We start from the raw sequence: 24,884 nt of genomic DNA, 5'->3' as shown, positions 1-24,884 counted from the left end.
ATTCAGATCTCCGTGACCTTAAGCGTGGTAACCAAGATGTTTGAGAATGTAATCTCAGAGGCTGTGTCTACAATTATGAGAATTCTTGGGAACTGGGAAGTTGTAATTTAGGGGAGGGGGCAACAGTACAAAGTAAGGAATACATTATATCAACCATATTGTGAAATATCAAGTTAGATATTTGGAAGCATAAAACTGAAAACACTCATGTGGATGAAGGCACACTAACACAAACACACAAAGAAATGAAATTAATGTTCATATTAATCTCCTGGTAAGGACACAGTCTCATAGAGAAAGAAGAACAGCTCTCTAGGGAGAAGAGGAACAAACTGAGCAGCTGTTGAACAAGCCTTTTCAGACTGAATTCTCAGTCTGGCTGGGTTTCCCCAACCACTGAGCGGCTTCCAGCAAAATAAAAAAACATAATAAAATGTCAAACACAAAAAACTTCCCAATACTCTTTATCAGATGGTGGGGACAGAGAGTGGAGATGGGGAAGCTCCAACACTGCTCAAAGGGGACAATGAAGTTTCCCTCTGGAGCACAGCAAAACCCTTCCCTGAGTCTTTTAGTAGGATCCTTTTGGCAGAGTGGCTCACCCTAACCAGACCAATGTCTGAGCATCTCCATGAAGTGCCTCTGTCATCACCAGCAGTCCCTCCCACAGTAGGAGGGTGGAGCTCTAAAGATGCAGCCAAATAATGTATTGAGTTGGTCCTTGAGAGCTTTGAGGCTTCCTCCTCATGCCTTCAGGCATCTCTTACCAAATTGATTTTTGCAAGAGCTGCTTACTTGTAGATGGATGAGGTGACAACCTTGAGCCTGGACTTGCCAAAGCCCTTAAAGGACATTCTTCATCAACACTCTCATGGCAGCTCTAATTGCAGATTTGTAACTGGGCGCCTGTCACCAGTAGGAACTCAATCTGGGATTGCAATCAGGGCTGGTTGGTAGAGCCATTGGGGGAACTAAGCTTTTCGGTGAAGCCCACGTTAACTATCAATAATCTTGCTTATTGCTTAAGGGGAAAGTAGTGTAAACCGCAAGGCTAGTAATGCCTCACTTTTTCTGTAGGAAGACACAGCATAGTTCTCTTGACCAGAGCTCTCCACCGCAAAGCGGAGTATCAGGCACTTATAATCATCCTGTGCTAGGGATGTATGATTCCAAAGATGATTTTCCACTCAGGAAAACAGGTAAGTCCTACCTTTCATTGTTCACATAGCATTCTAAAACATTTCTTTTAAAAAGTTACATAAATAATTTGATCTATGTTCATTCATATGCTTTTGCTTGTACATTTGCCTTTATTTTTTCCTAATATTTATAGTCATTCTTTTCACACCAAAGGTGGCTAAGATTAAAAACACAATGGTAAGATATTAAATCTTAAAAGAAAACAGCAAATAGCATAGTCAGAAGTTAACAGGACACAGCAGAAGAATATGGAGATTAGCAAAACATTGGTAGATATAGTGCTATAGAATAATCAGCCTCAGGTAACCATGCTGTCCCTACATGCGCAAAGGCAATGTTTTGGAGCAATTGGGTTTCCCTCAGGAAGGCACTCCTGTTGTGCCCTGAGCAAAAAGGCCATGTATTGTGTACCTGCTTACCACAGCTCAGGCCGGAAGGGTGGGGGTGCATATATGAGGGAAAGCATTGAAAATGCCTGCAAACACCCTCCAAACCTCCTTGCTCAAACTCTAACCCTCTGCAGGCCTCAAAGGTGCAAGTACTCCTGGGATTGCACTTGTAAAGGCTTGTGGGATTGCCAGGTGCTGTTTCTGTGCCATTTTCGTCGTTTCCACACTCTTTTGTGTGAAAACAAAACATTTTTGCCCCAGTCTGTACCACTTCTAGGTTTGCTGTGATGCACGCATGTTTGGTCATGTGTGCCTTGAACTCGTGTAAATGGGGAGTTTCCTGTGCGTAGCTTCTCAGTTGAAACAGTTGGTTCACATAATCAGAGGAAACACAGAAGTGTTGTGGGTAGATGGGGAAATGGGACAGTCCCTCCAGTTTCAGGGCCTGGCCATTTCAAAACATTAAGAAGCAGGATTTTGATGACATAGAATCTGTTTGTGAAAATGGCAAAAATGGATTGGAGCTCTGGCTCTAAGGAAGTCTCCACTATGTCCAGTTAGTAAAGACAGGTTTGACCAATTTGGGATCTGGGAATCAAAGGTCACATATAAAGGACCTCTCTGAGAAAGTTGGGTGCTGTCTGAAGGAGAAATTAGACATAAACTGGGTTTGGTAAGACTGTTGGGGATCAGTCACACACACACACACACACACACACACATGGCCCAGTCATTTTCTTGCAAACTGTTGAGGGAAAGAGTTTGTACAACGTTGTCTAATGTTGTACAGAAGTCTTTGCAATAGGGTGATGTGTACAAAACTGGTTGGGAAAATCACAGGGGAGTACCCAAGGTAAAATGGCCTGTGGAATTGTCCTTGAGTCTACCACCGATGACAGTGTTGCAGGAGAAGGCTCTTCTCCAGACAATTTCTGCGAAAGTCCAGGAAGTGCTGCTCAACTTTCTCCACTGCTGATATCTAATTTATTAATCATGGGGTTTTTTGAGGGGGGCCCTCAGACTTGCACATTTTGTGGTTCAAAGTGCAGCTTATGACATTCCCTTTCTCTAGCTGATAATGCAGAGCATAGTTAGCAGGCTGGATTGTGATGAGGTTCCAGGTGGTGGTGATCCAAGTTTCTTTTCCTTTCTTAATAGCCGTTTCTCTGTTGAAGTCTTCAAGATTTGCCCTGCTTATTTCTATTAGTCAGTTTATAGATCTCATCGTGAAGATCCTGAGATCTTGTCATGGAGCAGCATCTGCTGCTGGATGTTTGTATACTTATTTACTAATTGTATTATTTACAAAGAGAAAGCTTTTATTGCAAAGAGCTGTGGTTCCAGAAAACAGGAAAATAGGGCTATTATTTCTAATATGCAAAGTGTACAGCATGCTGTTTTATTTTTGCAAAAATGTGGGGAAAGTGTTGTTGCTATGCGGATCAAATTACTGTGACTTTAACACTTCTGTTAAAACAAACTTGTTTGGGTTGTAAACTAGCAGTATGTTTTACCCATAAATATTCCTCTGCAGGCTGATGCTGAGCTTATGAATGCACTAAGTGACATATTAGAAAAATTGCATGGCAACCTTAAGTGCATAATGCAGTGTGGATGTGCAATTCAGTGAGAGCCTCCACTCCTTGTGGTGCGCAAAACACCATGACAGTATCTCTGCCCACCCTGTACTTCGTGTTGTGGTCCAAAGTCTGGTTCTGCTGAGCATTATTCTTTACTCCAAAATGCCACATCTTGTCATATTCCTAAATATAGGAGGAAATTACTTCAGATATTGTTCCCTGTGGCAGGTACTAACAAGCTTCTAGTTCAATAGCCTAGCTGGCTAGTGAAGGTTTAAGAACATACCTTTTTGTCCAGGCCTTTCTTGACTCCCAAGGTTCAATTTTTGTAGCTCTGCTGTTTTTATACGTTTACTGTTTTTATGACATGTTTCTATTACACTATGTTTGTGGTGTTGTACTTAAGCCACTCCATAGGATGGTTATAATTTGTGTGATTTAAAAGCTTGATTCTAATCTAAACCAATATACATAAAAATAAGTTCTGTCTATTTCAGTGGAGCTTAACTATTCTAATGCACTTAGAATTGCAGCCCTATCATTTTAAAGTTTTAAAATGGTAAGTGTCCTTGTGAGTTATTTTTGAGCAAAAAGGTGACCCCCAAATAATTTTATAAATAAAATGAATAATAGTGGTAGGACATTCTCTTTTTCTTTAAATACCGTATTTTTCGCTCTATAACACGCACCTGACCATAACACGCACATTGTTTTTAGAGGAGGAAAACAAGGGAAAAAACATTCTGAATGAAACAGTGGATGTATCATTTTTGTGCTTCATGCTGTGGCCACAGACATGTGATCTGATGGTGAATTTGGGGTGACCCAATGCAAAGATCCTGAGAATTCCTGTGGATCCATGCTTTGTAACCACGTTTTTGCACCATTGCAGCCCCAGGCAACAGTGGGTGCGTGATTTTTCTGGTGCAGGCTGTAGCCATGGACATGCTATGTGATCTGATGGTGAATTTGGGGTGACCCAATGCAAAAATCCTGAGAATTCCTGTGGATCCATGCTTTGTAACCACGTTTTTGCACCATTGCAGCCCCAGGCAACAGTGGGTGCGTGATTTTTCTGGTGCAGGCTGTAGCCATGGACATGCTATGTGATCTGATGGTGAATTTGGGGTGACCCAATGCAAAGATCCTGAGAATCCCTGTGGATCCATGCTTTGTAACCACATTTTTGCACCATTGCAGCCCCAGGCAACAGTGGGTGCGTGATTTTTTTGGTGCAGGCTGTAGCCATGGACATGCTATGTGATCTGATGGGGAATTTGGGGTGACCCAATGCAAAGATCCTGAGAATCCCTGTGGATCCATGCTTTGTAACCACATTTTTGCACCATTGCAGCCCCAGGCAACAGTGGGTGCGTGATTTTTTTTGGTGCAGGCTGTAGCCATGGACATGCTATGTGATCTGATGGTGAATTTGGAGTGACCCAGTGCAAAGATCCTGAGGATCCATGTGGATCCATGCTTTTTAACATGTTAAATTGCAGCCCCAGGCAACAGTGGGTGCGTGATTTTGGGGGGGCAGGCTGTAGCCATGGACATGCTATGTGATCTGATGGTGAATTTGGGGTGACCCAATGCAAAGATCCTGAGGATCCATGTGGATCTATGCTTTGTAACCACATTTTAAATGGGGAGCGAAGGAAAAACAAAGAAGGGACATGAGGTGGTGTGCAGAGAAGCAGCTGGCTAAGAATGCAGGAGAGGGATTTAACGGGAGGGAGAAAAGAAAGGCAAAAGTTTCCCCCCACCCCAGCCATTTCTCTCTCTCTCTCTCTCTCTCTCTCTCTCTCTCTCTCTCTCTCCCCCTCTCTCTCTCCCTCTCCCCCAGCAGCACCGGAGCACAGAGAGGAATTAGAAGGAACACACTCTGCTTTCCCCTCTGCTTGCCTGGAGGGGAGGGGCTTTCCCTGCTCTTTGTTCCGTTTCAGCAAACACAGCAAGGAAACAGAGAAGGGTGGGCAGTAAGACCCTGAGGCAGAATGCAGGAAAGCAGCCGCTTCCTCTTTTCAGGTTTCCCTTCTCCGTGAAGCGCGATTTGATTTTTGCCTGATTTTTCGGCTCCAGGGACCACACATTCGCTCAATAACACGCACAGACATTTCCCCTTCCTTTTTAGGAGAAAAAATCTGCGTGTTATAGAGGGAAAAATACGGTAATTAACTTGATGGCATTGTCTAGTGAATTGTCTATTTGGACTTGTTTCTCTGTCATCAAATTTAAGTCCCCGTCCCCCGTCCCCCCCAGTTCTTCTGCTTTATCACTGAGTCATCATTGACTATGGTCAAATGTAATATATTCGTATATGGTCGAGTATCAAAGGAAACTGCAATTTAGGGTCAAAGCAATATAATGTAGAATCATAAGTAGGGCTGGAGTTATTTAGCTCCTTTTTATAAATGTATTTAAATTTAGTTAGATCTTTTAGCATGCCTAATCCTGGATTTTGGACATGTAAAAATGTTTTTAAACATACTTTAAAATAGAACCTAAATTAAGAGCTGGTGTAGCATGGTAACTAAGAGACTGAGCTTGGAATCTGGAAATTTTTTCTTCAGGTCTTGGAACCAAGTTGCCTTAGACAAGTCTCACTCGGTCCTAATTCCTTCCACCTGCAACATGGAGGATACAAATACGGGGTGATACCCAATGGCGTAGTTTTGTTAGCATAACTTCCCCTCGCTCTCCTCTCCCTGCTCACCCACTGTGATCTCCTTAGATCTGCTCTGGAAGATTGGGGGGAAACCCATAACAGATTTTGGGAGGTTGCAGGGAGAGGAGGGGAATGTGAAATTCCATTGTGCAGCTAGAAGTTTCCGTTCCTTGCATTAATGGAACTACATTGGGTACTGCTCCCTGACTTAGCCTTACGTGTTGTTTAAGGATTACAGTTAGACAACATGTAAAGTGCTTTGAACACTACAATACCAAATTTGTTAATAATGATTAGCATTTTAAATTAATAGTCCAACAAGCAACAGCAGTGCTAGTGCCAGGAGAATGACTATGCCATGCCACCCCATTGCACTGGCAATGTTTAACATCAAGTTCATTCTTGAGCATAACAAACAAAAGTATGCTACCAAGAAAATACGTTCATTCCAGTACACATAGACAATCACCTAACAATGGTTTAAGGAACAATACTTGGGAACTAGCTCGGAGGAGGAGGCAACAGGAGAGTGCAAACTTTCCCTTTAGAACAGACAGCAATTCCATTATTATATGTACATACTTGGGAAACTATAATTTATTTTAGCTAATTTTGGTTAGAAGATTGTGCTTGCAGACATTGATTTGTGAACTGACCTTCTCAAGTGAACGAAGAAACTTCCAAGTTTCTTGCACTGTTGGGCAGAGGACGTGAGGGCATAGGATTGCAATATAATGGCTGAGGGTGTCGTGTTTTGCTTTCTTAACCACTCTGGATCGCTTATCGAATTACATGAGAGGGCTTCAGCAATATTTGAGATACATTTAATAGATTACTAGCTGCTCAGATTTAAACCCTTTGGTCCATAATGTCTTCCTGAAATGTTGTCTAAATCCATGCTTTCAGATGCTGTTCTAATTCAGTGGTAAGTATGCCCTGTGTTAGATGTTATGTTTTTGGTATAGCAAGTGTTAGGGTTGTTTAAATAAGATATTTTTACTGGAAAACTGTTATGCATATGATAAGCTTATATTCTCCCTTGTCACTCTCTTTATTCCAGCATCTGAACCCAATCTTAAATTGCGATCCAGGTTAAAGCAGAAGGTTGCAGAAAGGCGGAGTAGCCCATTATTACGAAGAAAAGATGGACCTGTAGTTACAGCTCTTAAAAAGCGCCCCTTAGATGTGACAGGTAGGTTGCTGACCATGAGCTAATTTAATTTAAATTACAAAATACGTAAATAAGTTGTATAAATATTATGTCTTTTTTATATAATTGCAATAATCACTATATGTTTTGTATTCCTATTCCATTATTCAGTGAGCAATGACTCTCTTTCAGTAAATTTGTTGTATTTTTCTGCCCTTACCCTCCCAGAGTTAGTCCATCTGAGGATTGTGGCTATTCAAATTGTGAGATGTCAGTATATATAGGATATGGGAATGGTGTCTTTTCTTCTAGTAGGCTACAATAATTTTGGTAGTGGTTAAAAAACTGAACTCCAAAAGCTGTAATTTCTACTGATGCTTCTAAATTGCCCAGTAACTGAATTATACACCATAAGAGAGCATGTTTTTCTTGATTTTTTGTTAATATATTCTCCGTTAATTTTAGAATAAGTGAACACTTATACCAGAAGTGAAAATACTCATTTTTAATGCCTTGCAGCTCTAACAGTTATTATAATTAGAGCTGTAGAATTGGATCCAGAGTGTCCATCACACAAGTTTGTGGAAGGGACAGAGATTTATTTAGGAAAAGGTGGTTTTCATCCATTGTCCTCTTCCCATGCAGCCCCCATCCTGCTTCCCACATTATTTATTTACTAGAAAATAATAAATGCTAGGCAAATTATGTAACCGTAGGTAAAACATTTTTTAGTTGTCACCTCTTGGATGGTATATCTTGACATGCCATTGTTTAATATGAACTCTTTCTGTAGCTTTTCGATATAATGATAATTCTTACCATAAATTGTCAATTACTTTATAGACTTGTAATTGTATAATTAATTCTGTACAATCTTGTGTGTATTTGGAATATTTGCAGAGTTGTGTTAAAAAAATCCAGTTAATTTGTTAAGTTTGTTGAGTTTTAGTGGAAATGCTGAGAAAATCCTGTTATTTTGTAATATGATTGCATGACAGTGGCATTAATAAATGGTTTTCAATGTGTTTTAGACTCTGCGTGCAACAGCGCTCCTGGATCTGGCCCTAGTTCTCCAAATAATAGTTCCAGTAACATAAGCACTGAGAATGGCATTACTGGATCAGTTGCAAATCTTCAGGCAGAGGTAAAATACATTGCTTTGCACATTTGTGTTTCTTTCTACAGTACACCAACTTGCATTATAGATTATGAAGAGCAAAGTACTTTACTTCAGATGTCACAAATTTTTAAGAATAGACTGTAAATAGAAAATGTGAAAAACCTAAGTATGCTTCCATTTTTGTCACAGTGAGTCAATATTTACAGATTTTGCCTGTGAAGGGAAAGTTGTATAATCACCAAAGTTCTGAAAAGTATGTTAAAAAAAAAAGATTGAATACAAAAGCTGGTAAAAAATGCACTGTTTGCAGTGTTATTTAAACTGTGCACATAGCTTAAACTGTGCATACCCATTTTTATTATTGGGTATTTCCATTTTTCAAATATTTGTCATCTTTCCAGATAAATATTCACAGTATGACTTGCTCAATCACCTTACTTCATGTCATGCTCAACCAGTTATGGGGAACCTTTGGCCCTACAGCTATTGCTGAAGTGCAACTGCCATCATCACTAGGCCACTGGCCACGCTTGCTAGGGCTGATGGCAGTTGTAGTTCAGCAACAACTGGAAGACCAGATGTTCATCACACTCCCCAAGCTGAAATGAGTCCAAGAAGAAGAAGAAGAAGAAGAGTTTGGATTTGATATCCCGCCTTTCACTCCCTTTAAGGAGTCTCAAAGCGGCTAACATTCTCCTTTCCCTTCCTCCCCCACAACAAACACTCTGTGAGGTGAGTGGGGCTGAGAGACTTCAAAGAAGTGTGGCTGGCCCAAGGTCACCCAGCAGCTGCGTGTGGAGGAGCGGAGACGCGAACCCGGTTCCCCAGATTACGAGACTACCGCTCTTCACCACTACACCACGCTGGCTCTCGTGGCCAAATTAGATATGGGTTGCATGCCCCTCCCCATTCTCCTGTGCAGCTAAGAGAAACTCTTCAATAGCCTTTACTTTGCTTTCTAGTCTTGGCTATTTGCAAACTTGGGCTCATAGTTTATCACTAACTGTTCAGATTCAAAACAAGCCCTTGGTTATGAAGCTGACTTGCTTTGAACTAAGTAGTTTAAACCATGAACCAAGGTTCACATGCAACAGAAGAGCCAAAATTAGTGGAAACAAAGTAAAGGCACCCAGAGAAGGATCTCAGGATGATCATGGTAAATGGCAAACTAATCTGGAGATGGACACATTCCACAGGTGGTATTTTTAAAATAGTATTTGTTGTGTTTATGTATTGCCTTTCTCCCAAGGCACCAAAGGGGTTTTACAGTTTTAAAATACTAAAACAAATGTTATAAAATATTGAATTTGTATGCATTTCCTGGCCCTGGATGCTAGATGGAGATAATAGTCCTCTTTATGGACCACCATCCAGGAGAAATACTCTTCAGCTGAGACCCAGTGGTCCCACTGCCTAAGCCAGTCTTGTCAGTGGTCAGGGATTATTTTCCACAAAGAAGTCCTTTAGAGATAAAACTCACTATAAGAAACAGAATGATAGGATGATGAGTATCATAGTTCATCAGTATCTGAAGAACCGCAGGTTAGCTGCCCCTTCCATAATCAGTAGTATCAAGACCACTGAGATGTTCAGGATGGTGAGCCAGGTTGCACTTGCCCTGTCACTCTTCCAACATAGATTATCAAGCAGGAGAACCAAAACAGATTGTGTGCCAAAACCAGACCTGAACCCAGATTGAAATGTATCCAGATAAGGATTCTCATTCAAAAGTGGGCACAACATCCTTGCCCAAGAAGGGGATATTAAAGACCAGACAATATAATCCTCATGGCCCAGGGATGACACTTCCAGGAGTAGCCTCACAGTCACCTCTTGAAAGGCAGCTGGTCCTGTTCCCTCTTGTAAAGATGCATTCACCACTTCCTGGACTCAACCAGTCAACCTCTTCCTGTCAGCTGTAAGATGTAAATAGTGAGCAATATAAATAGTGGGCTGTGTGCATCGCAACACCTTTACTACACTGCTATTATATCCAACTCCTTGAAAGATTCCATGAACGGTGTCTCCGAAAATTTTTACACATCACTTGGGAAGACAGGCAAACTAATATCAGTGTACTGGAAGAAGCAAAGATCACTAGTGTCAAAGCAATGATTCTTCAACATCAACTTCGTTGGGCTGGTCATGTTGTACAGATGCCTGATGATCGTCTTCCAAAGCAATTACTCTATTCTGAACTTAAAAATGGAAAGCGTAATGCTGATGGTCAACAAAAGTGGTATAAAGACTTTCTCAAGGCAAATTTTTAAAAATGTAGTATAAACACCAACGATTGGGAAACGGTTGTCTATGAGCGCTCCAGTTGGAGAATAGCCTTTACCAAAGGTGTCATGGGCTTTGAAGACACTCAAACTCAGGACACAAGGGCTAAGAGGAAGGCACGCTTGGCAAATCCACACCATGATCAACTCCCGCCCGGAAACCAATGTCCCCACTGTGGAAGGACATGTGGATCCAGAATTGGCCTCCACAGTCACTTACGGACTCACTATTAAGACCATATTCATGGAAGACGATTTTACTCGGCTATGAGTGATCGCCAAAGATTGTTGTTGTTGTTGGCATTTATATACCGCCCTTCCTCTGAGAATCACGGAGCGGTCAAAACGGATATGCTTTATTTTATCAAAATATTTAGCAGACATGTTACATCATGTCTATGAGGGTTCTTTCACTTTTCTCTGTGGGCCAAACAGGCCCTGAACAGCTTGGAAGCACTCCATTGGGTGGCATCCTTAGGAGAGAATAGTCAAGGTGAGGTCCTCTTCTCTGCCATTACTGCCACTGAGTACTCTCGACAATGGACTTTTACATATGTTTGGTCTAAGTTGTATGTAACAAATAGGTATTGTCTGTATATTTAATATATTAAAAACCATAGCTATGTTTTTTACAGAAACTGAAGCTCTATCTTTAAAACATAACATTCCATCAATGTTTTTTTACTAGTATTCTGACACAGAAATTAATGAACATGAAGCAGATCATACACATGAAGTTGCTTTTGGCATCAATTACAGATTGTATTTCAGCTTGCCCAACACATTAAAATTGGTGCTATTAGACTTACATTTCACACAGTACTTCATAAAATTGCAATTACTGTGAAAAGTGTTAAGGTTGTAACACCTGCTGGTTATGCTGGGAGCCAATCATTAAAGCATTTTTCATGAGAAATAGCATTAAGCTTCTGGTCAGAAGAGCACTGAGATGAAAATGGTCTGAAATACACACAAATGTAATTACAAAAGTGTTCAAGTGATGTATTGTTGAATAGATGGTAGTAAAGTAAAGATGATGACTTGCTACTGGGTGAAATCAACAAATTTGTTTAGAAACTCTTTAGCCATACTCAGTGCTGCAAAGGTTGGCATTTCTCCCCCTATAATTATCTTTTTACAGTGCACTGAGAGCAAGCTTATACATACCTGTTTGTTTGAAATGTATGATTAGTAATCAAATGTCATAAATTTATTTCATATTCTCCATTAATCAAGCCCACATCTCTTTAGTGATGGTTCAAGGCCAGTGGAATTCTATGATTTTAAAATTAAATCCAATAGATTTAGTTTAGTAATATAACCTAGCATTATAATATAATAATATGACTAAAAATCAAGGCTGGCTTCAGTGAATGATATGGATCTTCACCCCTTTTCCTACCCCAGCACTTGAGTACTTCTAAATGCACCAGGGTTTTCTTCCTCAGCTTCCTTGATACCTGACAAGCTGCTCTCGATGGCTTACCTTTAGGTAACAAAGATTGCCTCCACAAAGAGGGAGCAGAAAAGCCTCTTTGTGCACACAGAGGCAACCTTTTGCTAACTTCAGATTCAAATTAGTAGGTGATTAATATTAAAATTCCTTCTAATAATTTTTTTACAACGTATTTGTGTAAATCTATTAATTTATAACCAACAACTGTCCCCCCCCTAAAGTTTAGTAGCTGCTATTGCAAACAGTGGCTAGTTATATGGAAACAAGCTAATGTCACATGTCTGTGTGTTGTTGTGTTCCTAAGTATTTGGGATAAAAATCATTGACTTGAGTGATAAGTATATTGGTGCAACCTGGAAGGTATGGCGTATACAGTACAGTTGTACCTTGGAAGTCGAACAGCTTAGTTCTCAAACATTTTGGCTCCCGAATGCCGTAAACCTGGAAGTGACTGTTCTGGTTTGTGAACTGTTTTTGGAAGCCAAACGTCTGACGGGCTTCCACGACTTCCGAATGGCTGCAAGAGCTTCCTGCAGCCAATCAGAAGCCATGCTTTGGTTTCTGGATTCTGTTTGACTTCCAAGGTACGACTGTAGTTGATTTTGCCTACAATTAGATAAACTGGACATTCATTCAGTGTCATGCAGCAATTTTGTCTTAAAATGTGTATTTAGCCTTATGATTATAATCCTATTCCTTCTAGGTGCATTGGGCTTTGAGGAAGATTCAGTACAGTTTGATCACCAGTAATTCCAGTTACAATTCAGTTGCCCTTGTATTTAATGTTACGTTCCTTTACAGACTGATAATGATGATAGATGAAGTGTGTGGTTCTTGTGTTGTCCTTTCTTCTGAGGCAACCATTTCCCCCCCTTTTCAGACCAACCTGGCTCACAGACTTGTGAATCGTGAAGGCTCAGTAACGCAGCTTCCTTTGTACACATCTCCCTCCTTGCCAAATATAACGTTAGGACTACCTGCAACTGCCCCATCCAGTGTAAGTGATGTTTAATGCAAAGTTTTTTTTGGGGGGGTTGTTTGTTACATTAACTGTTCATAAGCTCAATGTATTACCAGTTATATGCTTGCAGGGGGGATCAGGACAGCAGGATGCTGAAAGACTTGCTATTCCACCCTTACAACAACGAATCTCCTTGTTTCCTGGCACCCACCTCACTCCTTATTTGAGCAGTTCTGCAGTGGAAAGGGATGGGGGAACTGCACACAACCCTCTTCTTCAACACATGGTCTTACTGGAACAACCAACTGCACAAAACCCCTTAGTCCCAGGTGAGCACAACCAGAGTTTTACTGGAAAAGCATATTTTTGTTCCTCAGATTCCATGCTAAAGCCGAAGGCTAGCTTCAGATATACATATCTCAACTTAATAAGCTGAGATATGTACAAATCTTGTGCCGGTGTGCACTGACCTCTCACTGCCCCTTTCTTTTCTCACTGTGCTGTGATTAAAGTTTTCCTGGGTTAATTAATCATAGTTTCCCATTGCATCTAAATTTGGGGCCTATGATTACAGAATCTGAAACCACAGTTTGGAGATGGTTTCTGATCCTGGTTTATCCAATCCCGACTACAGTTCCTTGATTTGGATGCAGTGAGAAAATCTATAGTTAGCACATTCACGAAGACTTCAGTTACAGCATGTCAGGAAAGAAGGAGACAAGGGCTTGTACAAGGATGGAGTGCCCATTTTTTGTCTCTCTGCATATTATCTCAGACCAAAGTGTGATAAGTTAAGAGAATACAGATAATGAATACACAAAGGAAATAATTTGTGTCCACGGTGGATGTGGAAAGGAGAGATTAGGGTGAACACAAACTGGCTTGAAAGAGGAGCGTAATAAAAAGTGCCCGGAGTTCCCCCTGCCAAGGGTTGATGGGATCCTGCCGCTGATGGGCTATGCAGGTGATGAAGTGAGCACTGACTGCAGTGATAGCTGTGTTAAGGCGCACCAGACAACATCAGCGAGCAAGTGCCATTTTAATTTCTTCCAGTGCCCCAGACGCAGCATCACTCTGAAGTGACACTGTGTCCAGGAGGATTGGGGAGGAGTTAAAATGATAACTTACTGCATGGGTATGGTGCTTCTCTCAGTACTGTGAAGCACTGGAAATACTGAAGGACTCGGCTCAGTGAAGGTAGACTACCTGCACCGGGGCAGGTTGACCCCATTCTGTATATCTATATCTATCTCTGTATCCAAATCCTGCCTACTTCTAAGAGGAATACCACGGAGGAGCAAGCAAACCACTATTTTACTGCCATCACCCATGCCACTGATGTAATGTTGCACCAGAGTGTGCTATATCAGGAACAGATCAAAACGAAAGCTTACTGTAGGTGTGCAGTGCTCCTTTCAGTCGCCAGCCAGCCAGGTGCCCAGGCCTCGGGGCTCCGGCATTCGCTTGAGAATGCCGCATGCTGACAATGGACCATTTTGCTGTTGGTCAATTGCACTGAGTTACGTTGAGTTCTAGTGCTGTAAAGGATGGCAAGAACTTTCTCTCTCCCCGCTATCTGCATACAGTCAAACATCGTTCTGCATCCTCCTCCGCCCACTTCGGCGATCGTCCGCAGCAAACCCAGAAGTACCGGAATGGGTTACTCTGGGTTTGCCACTTGTGCATGCTCAGAAGTGCTAAATTGCACCACAAGTGAGCGCAGATGCGGCGCTTCGACGTGCATCATTTTTGGCTTGCGGACAGGCCTCCGGAACGGATCCCGTCTGCAAAATGAGGTTTGACTGTACTGTTTTATCAACTGGCCATTTTTCATGTTCTCCCCACACTAATGAAAAATGTTGAGCTTCCTGCTCTGGAATTCAGTGCCCATTCTGTACAGTACACAAATAGTAAACTGTGTGAATAGAAGCCGGACACATTGGGGTGTCTGCAGATTGGAAATATGCTGATTAACGACACTTGTGGGAGTGTGCAACACTTGTCTTTAGGGGAAAAAGGTCTCCAGGACAGCTCTCACTTATTCCTCATATTGCTGTCTAGCTAATCTTGACTCTGAGTCAACATCAAACTGTGTCTCATTGTTTATCTTCATCTCTGTTGTTTTAAAAACCTTTCAGCAGCATGACATAACACGGTGGCTGGCTTAATAGCACACGTTCTTACCGTGTGAGTTACTCAAAAGCTATTTTCTCCCTTCCTTTTTTCTTCTTTCTTCTCCGCTGTTTTCCTCCATATTATCTTCAGACTGGTATCTTTCAGGGCTTGGGGCACTGCCCCTCCATGCGCAGTCCCTGGTGGGCACAGATCGACTCTCTCCCTCCATACACAAACTGCGGCAACACCGCCCTTTGGGGCGCACACAGTCTGCTCCTCTTCCCCAGAATGCACAGGCCCTCCAGCAATTAGTGATCCAGCAACAACATCAGCAGTTCCTGGAAAAACACAAACAGCAATTTCAGCAGCAGCAGCTGCACATTAACAAGGTAGGTATGCTGGTCGCTGGCTCTTGCTCATGCAATTTTAATGCCCCCGTTTTGAAATGTTTTTTGCTCTAATATGTACTGCTTATAATTATGTAATGTCAATTTGTCTTCATCCTTGGGATTGCTTACTGTTAGGATCAACGTAGCAAACACAGGGGGAAATTAGACATTAGAAATATGTACAAAATTGGCTTCCTAAAACTAAGTAGTTGGAAATAAAAAGGATTCCATTGAAACTCACTTATTTGAGTGAAGTGTGTATGCTTCCTTAATTCATTCACCAGAATACCATTCTGCGTGAAAGGAATTGTTCTGAACACTGAATTAGCACCTGGGAACCTTGGATTCTATTCACAGCCGAAAGCCTGACAGGCTCCTCCTTCTTAAGGCCATTCGCTGCTCACTTTCTTTCCCTCTCCTCCTAAAAGGATTCTGTATATTGACTATTAATATTTATGAGGTATGTGAAGGCTGAAAGAATTATGTAAGTGTTTAATGTCTAAAATTCCAAGAACCTTTTGAGAGAGTAAGCTGATAAGCTTATTTCCAAATGGACATGTAATTCATGAACATCCTGATTTTAGGTGTGTGTTATTCCCCCTCCCACCTCTCTCCCCATGCCTTGCTATAGGCATCTTACAGTTGGAGTGAAATCAGTAACCAGATTGGCTTTCAAACTGTTGTGGTTTCATTTATGGTAGATAGATTATTGCTGTTCTTTGATTAAAGCCACCACAAGAATGAGTTATATTGGCCTAAAGCTTTGGCTGCTCGTGTAAATTTTTTTCCGGTGAGAAAAGGAGAGACAATTGGGGGGGGGGGGTAAAGCACTTTGTTTATAGAACAGAGCAAGACAAGATGATTACACAAGCCACTGACGTCATTTTTGTACTTCTGGAAATATGCCACTGCTATGCATGTGCCAGACCTGGACTTCATTCAAATTAGCATACTGATGTAGTTTAGAGCTATTATTTCCATGGAGATTTCATTTGCTGTTCTACAAACATACTTTGTGAAGCAAAGCTTAAAATTAGGGTTATTAGAAGACATGGGTGATGCAATCTCTTTGAAAGTAAATATACTGCAGTTCATTTGTGTCAGTTTTAAAGATCCTATTGCTAGTATTGCAACAAAATATGTGTTAAAAGATTTCATTTATTCAAGCTTGAATGCAGACCTTCCTGGAATCAGATTTATTATTTCTAGGCAGACTATCTTTCCCCCCTTTCAGTAGCTTAAAACCTGGATTTAGACTGTTGATTATCTCAATTTCAGGCTTCAACAGACAGTTCCCAGTGTTACAATCTCATACAATAGCAGAAATCTCTCAGTCTGCTAGTTTTGTCATATAGCAGAGAACCTTAACACTGTACCATCATAGCTGTGTGCAGTTGCTTGCTGTGTGGGTTAGGTCCTGTCCCATAATTATGTTGAAAATAACTAAGAACCCATTGAAAATAAATGTTCAAAGTGAAGCGTAGAAATGCATATGAAGCTGACCAAGGTCCTTGGGTGATGGAATTCAGGCATCTCATTGTCTGTGATACTATGGCCAGAGGAAAAAGCTGCTGGCCTGCTTTCTGTTACGTTTTAATGTCACAGTTGAAATGACCAAAGGGTAGCATTGAAGTTACTGGGTCATTAGGATCGGGTGACACCTGGCACCCGTTCCCTTAAATCTTCTGTCTCTGGCCTGACTCCTTGGTGTGAACAAATGGTCACATAGATGGTCACTAACTGCCCTCCCCTGCTTAATAATCTGGCTGCCCTGTCACTTGACTGTTTGTAGGTTCAGCTGTTTCACATGTTGGTACCATCTTGCTTCCAGATAACGTCAAGGAATAGCGAGTGGGCTATGGAAAGCTCAACAGAGGCAGCATGCTAATTTAGGCTGCAACCCTAACCTCACTTACCTGAATTCAATGTGACTTACTTCTGAGTAGAAACTTTTAGAACTGCTGTATTTTTCTGTGTATAAGACGAGCTTTTTTGATTCAAAAATAAGCTTCAAAATGTAGGCTCGTCTTATACACGGGTAGTGCTGAGGGGGGACACGCGAATGGTTTTTTGCCCAAGCCCGAGATTGTAAGTTGATCGTTTGGGGGGGGATGCCATAAATTGCTCACCCGCCAGAACGCAGCATACGTTGCAGCTCACGTTGCTTACAATTGCTGCTTACAATCTTGGGCTCGCACTTTGTTCCAATGGCTGAGCGATTTTTTTGCATCTCTCTCTCCCGCCCCCCAACAGTCAAGTGGCCAGTCGCCGCTTAAAAACTCACAGAAACCACCTATCAGCTCCCCGATCGCCACCAGTGGCCACCAGTCACGTTCCCGCTTGCTGCGACAAGGGCAGCTGTCTATTGGCTGTCACATTGGCAAGCAGGAGGGCTAATGGTGGTGACCGGGCAGCTGCGACGCAAGCGGTTGTGTGCTGCATTCTGGCGGGTGAGCGCTTTTCAGGATCCCCCCCCCCCCACAACAATCAAGCGGCCAATGCTGAAAATCACTCACCCACTGAAACGAAGCGCAAGCCTGAGTTTTTAAGCAGCGATTGGCCACTTAATTGTTGGGGGTGGGGGATGCCAAAAATCGCTCACCCGTCGGAACGAAGTGCGAGCTCAAGATTGTAAGTGGCAATTGTAAGCGATGTGAGCGGTTGTGTGCTACGTTCTGGCGGGTGAGCGATTTTTGGCATTCCCCCCAAATAATCCTCCCCCAAAGCTCAAGCCCCCTATTTTCTACATTTTGAGGCCCCCATCTTATAGACAGGAAAATATGGTAGTTTTAAAAATATATAGTTTCCTTTTTTGGTGCCTACACTTTCTGCCAAATAAGTTGTTTAGGATACACAGTGGTTTGGATTCAAAGTGTCCAACATAGTGGAAAGGTAGGCGAGATCTGCAACTCACCCAGGGAGCCTGTTTGGGCCATGGCAAGATCTGTGTCCATGTGCTAAATCTGATTGTATGGTGTAGAGCTGGGCACCAGATGTGACCTAATCACAAACCAAATCAAGCCAACTTGGTTTGACCCTGGATTTGGCTGGATCAAGTCAGTCCTGGGTCTGATCAGCTACACCTGGAGCAATGCAGGCTTATCAGAGGGAAGGGGGAGTCTGGTGGCAAGCGGGGGAGGGGGAAGAAGACATGCTAAGAGCACGTCTGTGTCTCTCAATGTCACCTGAACACAGGCGTTTAATAATAATAATAATAATTTTTATTTATACCCCGCCCTCCCCAGCCAATGCCGGGCTCAGACCGGCCTATATAAAGGTTGTGAAATCATTTGAGGGCCTGAGTGGTTAAATGAAACAATTGTAAAAATGGGCAAGCAATCGTGTTATTCCTTTGCTTAAAATATATCACATGCATATGGTTTAGGAATTTAGAGTTTGTTATAAGAAGTAAACAGGTTATAAATGGCAGGAAAACTTACTTTTCTCCCATACTTTACAATTGCAAATGGTTTCTTTGATTAGACTTTGCTTTGACTCTTGAGGTCACACTTTCAGTGGTAAAATTTGAGGAATGTTTTCAGATTATGCCAAAATCCAATGAGTCTTCCCGCCAGCACGAAAGCCATCCTGAAGAGACTGAAGAAGAACTGCGAGAACACCAGGCATTTTTAGAAGACCCATATATTGAGCGGATATCAAACCAAAAGGAGGTCCAAGGGTTGGCCAGTATGGTCCAGGTGAAGCAAGAACCTGTTGAGAGCGATGAAGATGGAGAGTTGCCACAAGAACTGGAACCAGGGCAGAGGCAAGCTGAGCAGGAGCTGCTATTCAGACAGGTAAGACATGGTGCAATAAATGGCAGCATGCTAATATTACTTGATGAAAGTTTTCTGGAGGTTTGTATGTTTGTTTGCTGTTCTGAATGGAGATAAGCCACATAAAAGACATTTAATAATTGAAACAAAGGTGATTTTGTTTAGACGTTTTAAAAAGAGGCAGGAGCACTGCTTGTGAAATGGACTTCATCTGGTTTCATCTGAGAAATGTAGGAAAAGGAAGTGATGGACACATTTTCTTTCTCCTTCCTCTGTATTTGCATCATATACAGGCACTCATATTTAATATTTACCGTATTCAGGAAGTGTGACCCCTCATGACTGAATCATTTTTATGAAAAGGTAAAGGATGTGCATGGGCTGTCAACCTGTAGTTCATGTCCATTGAGACAAATCTGTGCCCTAATATGAATCATTATTGCGTATAATGGAGTTTATAGTGACTGAACGGCTCTGAATCTTCTCAGTGTTAGAAGCGGTGTCACAGGAAAGAACTCTGCCTTACACTGAAATGCAAGTTTATTTAGCAGAGTGATCATTCACTTTTCCATACACAGGATTATTCTTAAGCCCAACAAGCAGTTTGGGACTCATTTTAATTTCTCAGACATTACGCTTTTTCCTTTTTCTCTTTCTTGCTATCTGTTGAGATCTGTTCTCTGTCACATCTCTTTCCCATACTCCTTATTTTGCCATTTTTCTCCGGTTGCTGTACTTTCTCCTTCTCTTTCTCCACTCAAAAAATGAGTGGGATTTGCTGTTTGTGTCCCACCAGTCTTGGACTATTTATCTTTATTATTATCTGAGATGTTATTTTTCTGCTGCTTCTTCCTCTTCCTCCTCCTCTTTAGAAAGGTTGGTGATAAGGTAATTAATTCAGCTGCCATTTAAAAACAAGACCGCATTCATAAACAAAATGTTAACAGGATGTATGAGTGGTACCCATTTGTCTGAATACTCTTTTTAAGGGAACACTGGTAACAGGCTTAACACGTGAAGTGGTACAGCAATAAAACTGCTAGCACATTTGCAAAGCTAAGCAGGATCTGGTATGATTTCAGATTGGATGGTGGGCCACATGTTGCGATTCCTGCATTGGACTAGATCAGCCTTTCTCAACCGTGGGTCCCCAGATGTTGTTGAACTACAACTCCCATCATCCCTGACCATTGGCCCTGCTAGCTAGGAATGATGGAAGTTGCAGGCCCAAAACACCTGGGGACCCAAGGTTGAGAAAGGCTGGACTAGATGATCCCTGGGTCCCTTCCAATTCTACAATTCTGATTCTCTGTAGCTGCACCAGTGATTTTATTCATTGTGTCATTTTAATTTGTGTTTGCAATAACAATTCATCCTCCCTAACAGCAAGCACTTCTACTGGAACAGCAACGGATTCTTCAGCTGAGGAACTACCAGGCGTCAGTGGAAGCTGCTGGCATCCCAGTGTCTTTTGGAGGACATAGGCCACTTTCTCGTGCCCAGTCTTCACCTGCCTCTGCCAACTTCCCCATGTCCGTACAGGAACCACCCTGCAAGCCACAATTCACAACAGGTAATGGACAGAACTATTCTCACAGTATTAAATTTCACCGTAAGTTCAGTTTGTTACAGTTAGCATTCTAAATGTATTTGCCAGCAGTTGTGTAGGTCAAGATTTGCTTCATTGAGGCAAAGTTGCCATAAGCAGTTTAGTATCCTCCTTTGCACAGAAAAAAAGCCCCCAAAACAGCATTATCTTGGTATGGTGCAGAATTTCCTGATAAGAACCAGGTGGTAAAGAAGAGGAGAGTCGAAGGCAGTAGAATGAAAAACCCCCAACAAGTTGTCTCTGGAAGTCCTATTTCACCCCTGAGTCTTTTGAGCCAGTCAGCAAAATTAGAACAAATCATCATATTTGAAACCTTTTTGGTAGAAAGCATCAAAACCCGTGGGAGCTGTGGTTCTTATAAAACTACATTCAGCACGACCATTGCTCATCCTTTGGTTAAAACAAACTTTTAAAAGCTGCTCTTCTTGGAAAACTGTTTAGTGGCATAGCCCTCCTTCACCCCCCACCCCCCGACTTGAAAACTTTTTGAATTTTGCGAAGCTGTCTGCTGACAAACGCCGGCTCCCTCGGCCAATAAAGCTAGATGAGCGCCGCAACCCCAGAGTCGGTCACGACTCGCTTTATTGGCCGAGGGAGCCGGCGTGCAGCTTCCGGGTCATGTGGCCAGCATGACTAAGCCGCTTCTGGCGAACCAGAGCAGCGCATGGAAACGCCATTTACCTTCCCGTACCTATTTATCTACTTGCACTTTGATGTGCTTTCAAACTGCTAGGTTGGCAGGAGCAGGGACCGACCAACGGGAGTTCACTCCGTTGCGGGGATTTGAACCACCGACCTTCTGATCATCAAGTCCTAGACTCTGTGGTTTAACCCACAGTGCCACCCGCGTCCCATGTTTTTGGTAAAGCTGTGTCCAAAAATCAAATCAAAATACTCTGCTTCAAAGAATACATTCTATGCACATATAATAATAGTGCATTTAATAATGTGGTTCTGTACGCATCTACTCAGAAGTGTTTATCTCTCAGGTAAATAAGTACAGGATTGCAGCCTGAGTTACTTTGTATCCTCTAATGCAGGCCTTGTGTATGATACTCTGATGCTGAAACACCAGTGCACTTGCGGCAACACAAACAGTCATCCAGAACATGCAGGGAGAATCCAGAGCATTTGGTCCCGGCTTCAGGAGACAGGTCTTCGTAGCAAGTGTGAGGTAATGGATGGCCTAATAGAATCGGGGAAAGGCAAACAGACTGCCCATATATATAATTTATATATGCAGCATGCTGATAGAACCTTCCTGTCTGATGTGCTGGTGTTGTGGAGTGCTGTTGTTGTTTTTACACGGTCAGGCCTTCAAAAATAGAGCTGTGGTCAAAGGTTACCGTACCCTCTACCACACAGGGATTCTACAACTTCATTTTGTTGCATGTGTACACCAACCTGATAGTACATACATGGGAAAACTCTGCAATTTCATGTGACTTATTCTAAGCCTATTAGGTTTTATTTTAAAGATGCACAGGTTGAAATTTCTGACTAGTTTGTTAATACATAATTTACTTGCATTTGCATAATTAGCTTGCATTTCACACTAAGCCAAACCATGTCTTCTTGTGACTGTGTGGGCTCCCAGAGAAGAGATTGTGGCTGCTGTGCTTCTCTCCCCTAACTCCCACATTGATTTGCTGTAGTATTGTGCTAAGTTAAATCATGGTTTGACTTTGTGTGTCATCTGAATTCAGGCTGGTGGTTTAGCTCTCTTGAGATTAACCATTAGGTGTAACCAAGGTTTGGCCTATGACTTAGGGCTTGTGGTTTATCTGGAAAAGCTAAACATAAGCACACTAAACCAAACCATGGTTTAGCTCAACACAGTGTAGCAACCAAACTAGGGAGGCATGCAGTGACCACAATTTTTTCTACTGGAGCCCAATTGCTTGTGCATTGCACTAAGCCATGATTTCATGTACTGCGATGTGCATACCAGACCATTATTGTAGATTTCATTGCCTGATGCGAGTGTGAGTTGGTCATAATCTGGGTCCAGTCGTTGATCTTTGCATAGTTACTGCAAACAATCTAAGATACAACATTCATTCATCCATTTCTGTTAGATCAGAGGCCTTGAATATGTGGGAAAGGAACTCCAGGGAAAACTTGCAGTGCAAGTCCTTTTTAAACTTCATTGATGGTCTAGTTATTATCTGAGTGAATCTGGAGAAAAGAGAAAAGAGTCCACAAGATCAAACTGTTGTTAAATACAAATATGTTGGGTATTAAGACCCACTCTGATCCTCTCATATTAGCTGGTATCAAAAGGCTACATATTGTGTTTTCTGTGTGCACTAGATGAGTAATAGTCAAGCAATATTTTATTTGATGTGTCTTACTTAGTTATTTCAAGTTTTACCACATTATTTCAACACAGCGAGTCCTGCTGAGACAGTTTAATTGCTCATGAATTGTTTTTGTTATTTTCAGTAGCCAGAATAACAAAAACCTGTTTTCATAAAACATCCTAAATTTATTGGCTTAGTTTGAGAAGAAGAAATTCAAAAATTAAGAATAAAAATGTGGAAACGAAACATAAGCTTAGAAAATAAACCTATGTTTAACTTCAGTTATATTTCCCCCTATTTGCTGCTTTTTAGAGTAAATGTAATTCATTGTTTTCTTTTCTTTTTCAGTGTATCCGTGGAAGAAAAGCTACTCTAGAAGAACTACAGACTGTTCATTCAGAAGCCCATACACTGCTTTATGGTACCAACCCTCTGAATAGGCAGAAATTGGACAGCAAGAAACTGTTAGGTACAGCAGGGCGTTTAGTCTTCTCTACATCTTTGAGCATCAATCTATACATCCTGACTCTAGTAATCTCTGCATTAGAGATATGCAAGGGACATGATGATGGTCTACTTTTTATCTGTGTTTCAATCCAAAGTTCTGTGATCTTTATTTGCATTCAAGTCTTTATAAGCTGTTGTAGGAGAATGCTTTTTTCCAGGGACCTTTCTCACAGATATACACATAGGCACACACACACACACACAGCACGTCCTCCTCCAATGAGGTGAATTGATAAGCTGTTGTATGTTTATCAAGCCTTGTTCATTTGCAAGCGATCTGTGTATGTGTCTTGTGTGTTGCCTAGAAAATCATAGCCAGATTTTAAATAGTGCTAGCCACATTTAAAACAGAAACAAAAAAACTTACAGTGGCAGGCTAAGAACAAAGCAAGCAAATGGGATGTTGAAGGCGTGACTGTGTACCACATTTTAAGAACAAATAGAAATCTTAAGTTATGTTTTAAGAAATGTAAACTAAAACAACTACAGTAATTGCTAATAAATCCCTGATCAGATTCCATATTTCCATGCTACCCCAACAAATAATTTAATAATCCTGGAATATCGGGGAAATTAGGCAAATGGTGTGCATAAAGTCAATTAGAGCACCCTCAAAATGTGATCTGATAATATTTGAAACTTCAAGGTTTATAGCTGGTTGGGCTCCTGGATGCAATTTTGGAAAACCTTACAGAACCCAGTTGTATGCATGTGAACTTGGAAGTAAGTAGTCCCACTGGGTACAATGGGCTTACTCCTAAGTAAGTATGCGGTATTGGACAATGACAATTTTTTACAAGAATAAAAATTAATTAAGTTCAGATAATATAATTTTAGAGACAATTGGCCTTGTCATAGTAACCTCATTCAGGTTTGTTTGTTTTTAAGTAATGTGACACACTTGGCTAGTAAGTTAGCCCATTTACACTTCAACCTGTGAGGTATTTGAATTAGTTGTTGTTTTGTTGTTTTGTCGTGTCCGACTCTTCGTGACCCCATGGACCAGAGCACGCCAGGCACTCCTGTCTTCCACTGCCTCCCGCAGTTTGGTCAAACTCATGCTGGTAGCTTCAAGAACACTGTCCAACCATCTCATCCTCTGTCGTCCCCTTCTCCTTGGGCCCTCCATCTTTCCCAACATCAGGGTCTTCTCCAGGGAGTCTTCTCTTCTCATGAGGTGGCCAAAGTATTGGAGCCCCAGCTTCAGGATCTGTCCTTCCAGTGAGCACTCATTCCTTAAGAATGGATAGGTTTGATCTTCTTGCAGTCCATGGGACTCTCAAGAGTCTCCTCCAGCACCATAATTCAAAAGCATCAATTCTTCGGCAATCAGCCTTCTTTATGGTCCAGCTCTCACTTCCATACATCACTACTGGGAA

The 24,884-nt window shown here is 41.7% G+C and overlaps 1 protein-coding gene across 9 annotated transcripts in view; it reads left to right on the top strand.

Annotated features, from left to right (window-relative positions):
- Nucleotides 1-24,884, top strand: part of HDAC4 (histone deacetylase 4) — a 119,476-nt gene that overhangs the window by 63,249 nt on the left and 31,343 nt on the right. For 7 of the 9 annotated variants that reach the window (XM_053364043.1, XM_053363978.1, XM_053364034.1 and 4 more), the window contains 10 exons: nucleotides 1,078-1,199; nucleotides 6,898-7,029; nucleotides 8,019-8,131; nucleotides 12,726-12,842; nucleotides 12,937-13,135; nucleotides 15,072-15,310; nucleotides 18,853-19,107; nucleotides 20,473-20,659; nucleotides 21,736-21,869; nucleotides 23,347-23,467. In XM_053364043.1, the coding sequence (XP_053220018.1) occupies nucleotides 1,078-1,199; nucleotides 6,898-7,029; nucleotides 8,019-8,131; nucleotides 12,726-12,842; nucleotides 12,937-13,135; nucleotides 15,072-15,310; nucleotides 18,853-19,107; nucleotides 20,473-20,659; nucleotides 21,736-21,869; nucleotides 23,347-23,467 (1,619 nt within the window). The remainder of the gene's footprint in view (nucleotides 1-1,077; nucleotides 1,200-6,897; nucleotides 7,030-8,018; nucleotides 8,132-12,725; nucleotides 12,843-12,936; nucleotides 13,136-15,071; nucleotides 15,311-18,852; nucleotides 19,108-20,472; nucleotides 20,660-21,735; nucleotides 21,870-23,346; nucleotides 23,468-24,884) is intronic. The other 2 variants (XM_053363997.1, XM_053364026.1) reach the window with 1 other exon arrangement.

The sequence above is a fragment of the Podarcis raffonei genome, chromosome 1 (genome assembly GCF_027172205.1).
Source record: "Podarcis raffonei isolate rPodRaf1 chromosome 1, rPodRaf1.pri, whole genome shotgun sequence".
Lineage (NCBI taxonomy): Eukaryota > Metazoa > Chordata > Lepidosauria > Squamata > Lacertidae > Podarcis > Podarcis raffonei.
Note: the sequence above shows the minus strand (reverse complement) of the source record. Positions and strands in the feature narration are given on the sequence as shown.